This window comes from Notamacropus eugenii, chromosome 4 (genome assembly GCF_028372415.1).
Source record: "Notamacropus eugenii isolate mMacEug1 chromosome 4, mMacEug1.pri_v2, whole genome shotgun sequence".
In the NCBI taxonomy this organism is placed as follows: Eukaryota; Metazoa; Chordata; class Mammalia; order Diprotodontia; family Macropodidae; genus Notamacropus; species Notamacropus eugenii.
In genome coordinates this window covers 476,830,518-476,841,885 of record NC_092875.1, presented here as the reverse complement: position 1 = coordinate 476,841,885, position 11,368 = coordinate 476,830,518, and the positions used below count along the sequence as shown (strand labels likewise).

The 11,368-nt window shown below is 42.1% G+C and overlaps 1 protein-coding gene across 1 annotated transcript in view; it reads right to left on the bottom strand.

Annotated features, from left to right (window-relative positions):
* The window catches only part of CD180 (CD180 molecule), a 46,792-nt gene that overhangs the window by 19,606 nt on the left and 15,818 nt on the right, over window positions 1–11,368 (bottom strand). Inside the window, exon 2 of the mRNA XM_072606472.1 lies at window positions 3,974–4,140. Within this exon, the coding sequence (XP_072462573.1) occupies window positions 3,974–4,140 (167 nt within the window). The remainder of the gene's footprint in view (window positions 1–3,973; window positions 4,141–11,368) is intronic.

Genomic DNA, 11,368 nt, shown 5'->3' with positions numbered 1-11,368 from the left:
TTCATGGAGGCTTGATGCCTGATGCTCGGAGGCTGCTGGAGCACCAAGTCATTTGGTGATGCTTCTATGCTTCAAAGCAAACTTAAGACCCAATGAACCAGGAAGACAACCCCAAAAGTAAACCACTAGGCTTAGGACAAGAAAGGAAGGTCTGTGAGCCCAGAGGGAAATAACCAGCCACACATGGATGGAAATAAGCCTTTTAGGGTAGATAATGAATCGTAAGTGGAATGTATATGGTCCTTAAAGTTTGAAAATAGCTTTATTGGCATTTTCTCACTGGAGCTTCACAACAGCCCTTTAACTAAGTGTTGGAGGCATTATCATTATTATTTCCATTTTACAGATGAGATCACTGAGGCTTAAAGAAGGTGAGGGATTTACCCATGGTAACAGGACTAGTAAGTGGTAGAAGTCGGATTTGACTCCTCTTTAATTCAGTTTCAGCACTCTTTTCACTAGGCCACGTAGTCTTTCTAGAGACCCATCAGTAAATAGATGGGTCAGTGCTATCCTACAGCAAAGGAATATTAACTGCCATTAAAGAAAAGAAGAAAGGAATGTTAACCTGTCCAAAAAGTGCTATTAGCTTTCTAGCTCTTTTATATTTGTATTACTAATAGTGTGGTGATATTTTAATTAAAATGCCAAAGTAATTATCTTCATTTAGATTTCATTATTTTGCTTATCAAGATACTCCCATCTCCTGACTCCAGGCCATTTTCTCTGCTGTCCCCCATTCCTAGAATGCAGTTTCTCCTTCTCTCTGCCTCCTGGCTTCCCTGGCTTCCATTGCTAAAATCCCACCTTTGATTGGAAGCCTTTCCCAAGCCCTCTTCATTCTAGAGTCTTCCCTCTTTCCAGTTTATGCTGTATGCAACATGTCTGGACGTAGTTGTTGGAATATTGTCTCACCCACTGGATTGTAAGCTCCTTCAGAGTGGGAGCTGTCTTTTGCCTTCTTTTGCCTTTTGCTTTTTGCCTTTTCTGTATCCCCAGCACTTAGCTGAATGTTTGCTGACTGATTATTATACTTGGAGTTACCATTCCCATTACCTATATTATGACAAACAGAATAGACAAAGCAATGAATTCAGTGGAAGTACTTCAATAGCTGTGAGTTCAAAATCCAGAGAAAGACAACAGAGCTAGTTTCTACTTGGAAAATGTTTGATTTCACCTGTTTGTTTGGAAGTACAATGACTGCTCACAGTCTGGATGGCCATGAGCAGTTCCCTCCACTTGATCAGGGTCCATTGGCCCTTGTTGCAGATAAATACTTCCTTGAAAAAGGAAAAAGGTTCATAGTATGGAACTTGTCGGAAGGAAGGTATTGGCCTGTTAAAGATAGTTTAGGCCATCTACAAAGTGGCCAGGACCTAATCAGGTACTGAGAAGTGTTTTTGAAAGTAATGTTAACTTGAAAAGCACTTTTTAAAAAGGTAATTTGTACATAAGCACTTTGAAAAAACTTCATTACTTGAAATATGCATTGATTCTTTTATCAAACTGTTTACAAATGGGCCTCTAGACCATCTATCTACAAATCAGCCAGGACCCAACTAAGAGAGGTTTAAGTGGATTTAAAAAGCTCTCAAAAAGATAACTTAATGAATTGAAAACTGTTTTGAAATGTAATGAATAAAACTATTTTGAACTAATTGTTTAAAATGAAAAGTATATAAGAAAAAGAAAATAAACATGCATATGAAAATAATGTGTGTATATGCGTACATCTAAGCATAACTTCATTCATATATATTTAACATGCATATATATAATTCAACTAAGAAACAGCAATGGTAAAACTTTTAAAAATTAGTTTGTGAGCTACACAGGGATTATTTCAACATTTTTTATCCTGACTTTGCGTTTCAGAATAAGGTCTTGATCTGTACTTTGCTATATGTCTGTTCCTTTCCAATTTACCATGTAATATTTGAGTGTACAATAAATATGTTATCTGTCCCAATGAGAGGGCCATGGAAAAGAACCGAAGTGAGGAAGCTCGGGCTCATGTTTCCGTCCTTTTGTTGACAATTCAATTTCACATGGCAATTAAAAATAACAAATAATAATTGCTAGCACTCATTGCATTTGAAGGTTTACAAAGTGCTTTATCTAAATCATTCCACTTGACCTTGACAACAACCCTGTGAGACAGGTTGAAAGAATGAAAGAAAATGGAAAGAAACTGAAAATATGGAAAGAAAATTATCTGAGAACATCCAGATCTGATAATATACCACAGGAATCCTAGTCTTAGAACCTGGTTTGTTACTGTGGTGGGCAGTTTGAGGAAAGCAATGAAGAAACAAAATTGGGAGCTAGAGAAGGACGTACTGGGGGCATCATTTCCCGTTTTGGGGAATCAACATGAACAAGCGAACACTTGTGTTTTCTGTATTTCTCTGGGTAGCCACAGAGGATCTTCAAGCACTGGTCATTTAGCACCAGGGCAAGGTCAGGATTTTCTGTGGCTCTTGGAGCTAAATCTACATAATCCTCTTTCTTTATAGTATGTTGGTTGGCTGGCTGGTTCGTTGTTCTTCTTCTTACTTAAAGAACGCCATCACTGTGCCAGGGTGAAGATGAGATGTGCGTGACTGTGGCTGATCAGACCAGCATGAGCTCTGAAGTCTCTACCTTAGGTCGGGTACAAATAGCCCATATGTAACATTTGGAATGAAAATGTCTCTAAATGTGTACATCTCATGTTTCTTTTGTGCTACTGCCATTCTGCTCTGCTCATAGAGCACAGCACTTTCTTTGATGTGCATATGTCATGGTTGGTGGTCCTGTGCAGGAATCTCCCATGACTCCCGCTGCATAATGTTAGAGCTAGAAGGGACCTTAGAAAAAAAAGAGTTTGATACCTATGCTGGACCTGAGGTGATGCTAGACAATCACCACTTATGTGACTTTTCTTCCTTTCCTCTCTGTTTCAAACATTGTACCTTCTACCTCTGGCCTTTCCAATAGCTTTCATCAAGGTACCCTTTGTACTATATGATCTGATTCCATTTAGCTAATAATAAAATACCTTGCATTTATACAATGCTTGAAGTTTGCAAAATACTGTGTGTTTATAAATATCCATATATATATATATGTATGTGTGTATCTCTCTGTCTCTCTCTCCCTCTCTTATTTGAATCTCATAACAACCCTTGGAGGCAACTGCTTTCATTAACTCTCTTTTATAGATATGGAAAACTGAGGCTGAGAAAGGATAAGTCCAGTGGCTTATATCCAGTAAGCATCTGAAGCAGAATTGGAGCTCAAGCCTTGCTCGCGCTAGGTCTAACAATCAATGCACTGCAGCACCTTAAATGCTGGAGCCTGCTGAGGGGCATGGTGGGTTCTCCTTCTGCCTGCCTCCTAGGGGATCCTCATCTGTGGGTACCAAATACAGGGCATGGGACTTTTTCCCCCCTAAACCTATGATTTCATCAGTATGAGGATCAGGTTGGTTTAAGCATCTCTTCAATTGATGACTATCAGTCAATAATTGGATAATCTTTAAAAGTTGCCTGGGTAGCTAGGTGGCGCAGCGGATGGAGTGTCAAACCTGGAGACTCATCTTTCCGAGTTCAAATCTCATCTTGGACTAGATACTTACTAACTGTGTGTCCCTAAACAATCACTTAACCCTGTTTGCCTCAGTTTCCTTGTCTGTAAAATGACCTGGAGAAGGAAATCGCAAACCACTCTAGTAACTTTGCCAAGAAAACTCCAAATGGGGTCACAAAGAGTCAGACATGACCTGAATGACTGAAAAAGAGCAATAGTTGCTGAGGGCAGAGAGTGACTTGCCCAAGGTCACACAGGTAGTATTGGCAAGAGGCAGAACTGGAATACAAATCTTACTGACTCCAGTGCCAGCTGTTTAGCTGTTTCTCTCTGCTACCTCTTGAGGCATATAATTGCTCTATGAAAACACTGCAGTCAGTTAGGGAAATCGTCTGTTTACCTGGTTAGATCTAAATAGACCAAGTCTCTGAGCCTGCTGAAGGTTGAGTTCTGGAGGTCAGGAAGAAAGTTAAAACTGAACTCAAGAAACTTTGTTGTGGCTGGAATACTTTCAGGAATCTCTTCAAGTCCTAAGTTTTCACAGTTGTAGGTCAGGTTGACTGTAACCTGTTGGAAAGAACAAAAGATTTCAGTGCTTGAGCCAGAGGACCCAAATTCTCTAATTCGACAGACAGTATTCTTTCCAGGCTACCATGACATCTTCCAATCAGGAGGATGAGAAGGGCTATTTATATTCAACTAAGGCTATACTGATGACTTAGTGATTAATCATCAGAACAAAGATTTAGAGGACAAAGGGAATTCAGTGGTCACCTAGTTCAACCACTTCATTTTACAGATGAGGAAACTGAGACCAGTTTCACTGAGAATCTTCCCTTTACTTCTTGAATTGTATACTGAAGTCCCAGAAATAATAGAAAGAGAACAGCTCTGTAAACTCATGTATGTACTTTAAGGATTAATACCAACGTATGTACTGGCCCCAGCACAGGTATTTTGTGACCAAAATCATATGTGTTGTACTAATGCTTCTGAACTTGGGGTTCTCATTCTCTTTCACCACCATGTGTAATCAATCACCAATTGATTGTCAATTCTACCTGCTTAACCTTCCCCTTATATGTTCCCTTCTTGCCACTTGGAGGACAGTACTTTAGTTCAGGCCCTTATCACATCTCACATGGTTTTTTGTAATCAGTTCCTAATTCGTCTCCCTTGTAATTCAGTCTCTCCCCTCTCCACTCTCTCCTCCACATAACTGTCAATTTGCTTTTCCTAAAGCATACATCTGACCACTTCACATTCCCACAGGGGCCCCAATACCTCTGTAAAATACAAATAAATACAAAACAAATTACATTAGAAATAAAAACGTTTGGAGAATACAAACTCTGTTGGTATTTAAAATGCTTTACAATCTGGCTCTCAGACACCTAGGTGGAGTAGTGGATTTAGAGCGCTAGTTCTGGAATCAGGACACACTTTATCCTATGAACTTATCATCCTTTAGGATCTCATAGCAAGGCCAGAAGACTAGTTCTGTTAAACACAAAAAGAAAACTATGAACATTTATCAACTAGACACCAACCTTTTAAGTGATGCAAAGCCCACCCTTCTCATACGAGCCTCAATACCAGTACTGGGACAGAAATCCATAATACAAGTAACAGTGCTGCCCTTTTCCTCTCCCTCTTCTTCCTTTTACCCTTCTTCTCCCCCTCAGTCTTCCCTTCTTCTACCCTCTTAGCTCTAACGTCATCCCCCAGCTTCTCCTCCTTTCTTCCTGCCTTTCCCTTCTCCCTTCTAATCTTTCTCCTCTCTCTTCCCCTTCTTTCCCCTTCCTCCTTACTGTGACATGAGTTGCTGTCTGTAGAGGCAGTAGGCAAGAAGGTAGCTCTGACTCACCACATCCCATCCCCCATAGAGCCTGCCTGGGCCAGATAATGGCCTGCTCCAGCTTCCTGTTCCCCTGGGCTCAAGATCATGAAAACCTTGAGATTACCCATGCCTCCAATTCATGACCTTTTCTGAAGACGCCAGGCCTGCCATGCTAATTGACTCACAGTATATCTCAGTCATAGATTACTGCTGATCTGGGCCCCTTTACCATGGGAAGCAGGAGTAAACTCAAAGAAAGGAAGTCAGATTTGCCTCAATCACATGAATGAAATGGAAGCAAGGTAACTGTCACTAATGAAAACTCTATAATAATATCTGTTTGTAATTCAGTCATCGTCTTACACAGACCTCAGTCCTTTAGGGGCCTCTACAGATTCTCAGCATGTTTTTGAAATGCACACTTTGCATTTCAAACTCTAATTTGGCTGAGTGCCTGCTGTGAGGCGACTCACATGGGCAGCAGCTCCCAGGTGCCAGCCTCTGTATGCAGCAGGAGCCCCAGAGCTATTGGTACACAGCTGCTGCCCCAGCTGGACTGCCCTGTCCCCCTCTCCCTCACCCACCTGGGGTGCTCCTGGGCCCTCACTCAGCTACCTCAGCTGAAGCACCGATATGCAGGAACGAGAAAGGATATGGTAGAATGTGTCTGGCTCCATTACGACTTTGCAGTAGGAGGCTTTAAGGGAGCAACAACTTCCTTCCCTTGAATGTTTCAGGTCTCCAGGGCCTAAATAACTTCAGACCTACTCCTACCCTGAGCTACACTAAGTTCTTTCCCTCACTAATGGGACCCAGAGAGAAGAGCCCAGAAGAAGCACCCAGCTTTCCAATGGGACTCAACCAGAGGCTTAGATGCACTCTTGAGACTGGGGCCAAGTAGTCAAAGGAAGAGAGGTGCACTCCATATCCAGCCTGTGAAGAAGGCAGGTCAGACTCAGCTTCTCAAGGACATTGGAGTTTAGGGCAATGGGGAGTAACAGGAGGCAGAGTGAACTCTGCAACTATATGAAATAAAATCCAATTAATTCCAAAATAGCAAGGTAGGTTTTATTTCCCTTGTACTCATTTTTTAAAGGAAGAAAAAGACAAATCCCAAGATCATATATAATATCCTAGATCTAGAATTGGACAGGACCTAAACCATCTAGTCTAAAACCATCATTTTATAGATGAGGAAATGGCCCAAGGGAGTTAAGTGATTTGCCAAGGTTCCCATAATGTCACCTTGGGGTCATAGAAGTCATCCAACCTGACCTTCTCATTATAAAAACAGCTTACCCAAAGTCACATGGGGAGTAAGAGGAATAGCCGGTATCAGAAACCCCCTCTTCTCACTCCAAATCCAGTTTGCAGGCCATTACTCCAACTGGGGTCCCCCAAAAGGTCTAAGGATAGGAATACCCCAAGCACAGAACAATGCATCCCTAGAGCAGAGCCCATTTGACATGATAGAGGGGAGCAAATACTGGGCTTTTAGTCACTGAATCTGGACTCGAGTCCTGTCTTCCCTCTTTCAGTTACTGACTACATGGTTCTGGATGGATATGACACCTAACCAGTCTCAGTCTCAGTTCCCTCATCTGTAAAACAATAACACTTGCTCCACCAACCTCAGTAAAAGAAGTGCTTTGTCAGTTCTAAGAAACTTTACGAATGAAAACCAATGAGTGCGTATTTCCAATACTGAACAATCATAATAAATTATAATTAATAATTACAAGTAATATTTATAATGATTATCCTTAGCCACTATAAATTCTGAAATATCAAAAAGATCCCTCATTGAATAATGGCCATTCTCCTGTTGTTACTAAACCAGGAAAACAAACTAAAACATTTGAGTTGACAAGTGTAATCCAAAGGTAGATGGGCAGGAGCTCATAACCACAAATCCTCTAATGGATATTAGAGGTGGCCAGGCTGAGGCAGCTAGGTGGCATAAGGGGTAAAACTGCTGAACTTGGAGTCAAGAAGACCTGAGATCAAGTCCTTCCTCAGACTGATTAACTATGTGATGCTCAAGTTATTTAACCTCTGTTTGCCTTAGTTTCTTCATCTGCAAAATGAGGATAATAATATTTATTGTAAGAATCAGATGAAAAACTATTTGCAAACAAATCTTAAAGCGCTATATGAATCTTATTATCACTATTACTGCTGAAAGAGCTACAGTCACAGCAACCAGAGCAAATGTTGCATAGAACATGAAGTGACCCTGAAAATAGCCTGAGTGGATGATCAGATGGAGGAAGCAGGGGAGGGCAGCAGGTCAGGGAGCAGTAGAAGACATTGCAACTTTGTATCAGAGATGGGAGTTTCCCTTCCACGCACATGCTGTGGTTATACATTTGCGTGTACATCCCTTCATGTACGGATACTTTTGTAACTCCTTTTTGTAAATATCCTCCACTTCTGTAAAGGAACGTGGTTTGTTGGGGTTGGAAGCTCAATTCCGTGTGGACAGTCTCAGGCGGGTAAAGGTGGGAACTTCTAAATCTTAGAGCTCTCACGAGACCCCCCCAGGAAACGGCTGGGAATCGAGGTGAACCGAGCTATCTCGTGTATTTCCGCCTCTTCCCATGAGAAACGTGATGGGAGAGAGATCTCCCCGCCCTCGAGATTGTCCCGGATTAGAGCACACCTAGTTACCTAACAGCACGGTATTTAGATGCAAACTATGCTGCTGGAGAGTTAAGTAGGATCAGGGAAGCCTGAAAGCTCTCTTAGCACGTGAGGAGCCAAAGAGGACACAAGGCTCCGCTTTTCCTCTTCTCCTTCTCTCCCTTCCCCCTCTCTCCCCGCTTACACTTCTACTTCCAATCTCTTATTGTAAGATCTTTGCCTCCTTGGGAGATTCTTCTATCCCTCCTAAGGAAGAATTCCCCTGCACTTGTAACCGAGACCCTGAAATAAAGCTCAACCCTTGTTCGACTCTGGAACGTCCTTTCTCTCATACGAGCATCCGGTTTGGCCAACTGAAGACCTCGGGAGGTGAGGTAAGAAGACTCGGGTAGCCCACAGGCCTCTAGGCCTGGCAGTGGTTTACTCTGAGTGTATCTGTATTTGTTAGAGATTGAGACTGAGCTTGGGAAGGAAGAATGTTCTGTTACCATTTACATGGCTATTTTGTGAAATGCCTTTGTAATGAACTGAATATGTCATCTGTCTGACTAGTGAAAAGCAAAATACTTTGATGGGGGCTTGTGAGCTGTGGTTTGGAGGGGATTCTGACTCACAAAATCCCTTGAACTTGCAGTAGCTGCCTGAGAGTCCAGAATGAGTCCCTCATACTACGCTGTCATCCTAAATCCTACAGTCTACTTAGTTTTGCGTGTTTCCATGGCTACCTGCGGTTGTTTCACAAATTTATGGCTCTGTAGCTAATAAAATGAGTAAGTGGAGGCTTAAGCTAATCAATTTGAAGACATTTTAAAATAGAATTACAAAAATATTAGTTAGAGCTTAGTGTGCAATAATTATCGAACCTTTGAACTATAGCATTTTTAATTTTTTTACCCATTATTTCTTTAGTAGCCTGAAGGCTGATTCTGTGCTGTTTCTGAACCACTCTCCTTTCAGATTACTTTCCCCTAGTCTGTATTTTTTTATATACACCTAGTTCAGGAGGGGGGAACCTGTGACATGTGGCCCTTTAGGTCCTCAAGTGCAGCCTTCTGAATTCAAACCTCACAGAACAAATTCCCACAATAAAAGGACTTGTTCTGTAAAACTTGGGCTCAGTCAAAAGGCTGCATCTGAGGCGCTAGAAGACCACCTGTGGCCTCTAGGCCCCTGAAGTTTTTATGTGACTTCTGTTCCATTATAACTTGAGTTCCTTGAGGGTAGGGACAATTTTTTTTGCCTTTCTTTTTATCTCTAGTGCTTAGCATAGTGCATGACTCATAGTAGATGTTTAGTAAATTCTTGTTGACTGTCAGACCCTGCATCTTCACAAATATGGTAGCCATAAGAATAGCAATCCACATTTACATAGGTAATGACCTTTTTGCTTTGAATATCCAAAGGAACTCTATACACCATGCATGTGAGGGCTAAGAGCTAAGAGTATGTGGCCCTGCTGAGAATTGCCAGGTGTTGGAAACCAGGCATCCTAGGCCATCTCCAATTATCCTGATGAATATCTGGCCACTGGACCCAGATGACTCTGGAGGAGAAAGTGAGGCTGGTGACCTTGTATAGCCCTCCCTCTCTCAAATCCAAATCAACTTCAAGTTATGTCATCATTTCCTTGATGTCATGGTTCTCTTCGAAAACGAAGGACAAACACAACTGTAGCTCTAGGAGAGAAGAAGAGGCTGGGATACAGGTTTTGGGCAGCATAGTTTTGGGGTGCTTATGCTACTTGGGGGCTCCAAGTCTGATATGTTGATAGAACAAAGTTTGTACACTTATGAACAGTTATTTTCCTTTTCTTTTGATGAGTTGTAATAATACCCTGCAATTGGGGTATTATCATCTTTAAGGAAATGGGCTAGGTCTAAGATGTTCCAAATTCCTCATGTTCAACAGCCACTCTCTCCCCTACTCCCACACAGTAGGCCTTAATCCCCCTGGCCCTGCATGTTCCTGACCTGCTAACGTTCAACTCTGAGTGACCTCCATCACCAGAGTGCTATGTTCCTGTTCCCAACTGCCCAGAATCCTTGGAGAGAGCTACAAAATCATGATGATTTCACCCACTATAAATTTATGGAGCGTAACTTCATCTGGATCTCACAGTTGCAGGACAATCCTTCTTTTCAAATCTCATCGATTCTCCATGTTGTTTCTCACAGGAGCTGTTTCAAACCTTTTTCTCTCTTTCTAAAATGTATAACATCCCTCACCTTACACACAAATCAGACAATCTCACCTCCTATTTCACTTAGAAGACTGAGGTCCTCTGAAGTAAGCTCCCTCAACTCTCTTGCTCTGCAACTTAAAACTTTTGAGCATCTTTACGCATTCTTGCTTCCTTCCCTCTTGTTTTAGGATGAGGTGTCCCTACTCCTTGGCAAGATTAATTCATCTGTGCTTTTGGTCTTATCCCTTCTGCCTACTCTCGAACAGTATTCAAATCATTCCCTAGTCTCTAGAGCACCTTCTGTCTCTCTCTCATTGGTTCTATGCCATTTGTATAAGTTTTCCCAGATTGCTTCTTGAAAGTCTTTCCTTAGGTCCCCTAACTTATCAAATGTTGGGGTCCCCTAGACCATTACGGGGATCCCTAAACCTGACCCAAGGCTCTTGTCCAGCAAGAGGCCTTGATCTAGTGAGTAATGAAATGAGGCGGGAGACAAGGTGGTGAGGACTCCGTTTATTCCAGCTAGCTCACATGCATATATAGTCTTAATTACGTGAACATTCTAAGCCTATACACTGAACCTATCACCTAACACCTTTCCTTATATGGGTGTCTTCTCCACTGGACATCCGGAGCTGGACAAAGAACTGCCACGTTGCAAACAAAGAGGAGACCCTTCCTCCTGAAATCCATCTAGTTCCACCCCTACTGACAAGCCCCCAGGTTATTTAGGCGGGCTCTCAATGTGGTGTCCTGCAATGGAGAGGGGCGGCTCTAACTCGTCCCATTACAATCAAACTTGTCAAAGCTAGTAAGATAGCATCTTAGGATCATACATCTACTGTTGGAGTGGCCTGGAGTCAGGAAGATTCATCTTCCTGAGCGCAAATCTGTCCTCAGATACTTACTGGTTGTGTGACCCGGAGCAAGTCACATAACCCAGTTTGCTGCAATTTCTTCATCTGTCAAATGAGCTGGAGAAGGAAATGGCAAACCATGCCAGTATCTTTGCCAAAAAAAACCCCAAGTGGGGTCACTAAGAATTGTACATAGCTGAAAAACAACTCAGCAACAACACTTGTGGAGGTCATGTAGTCCAAGCCCTCATTTTACAGATGAGGAAATGGAGT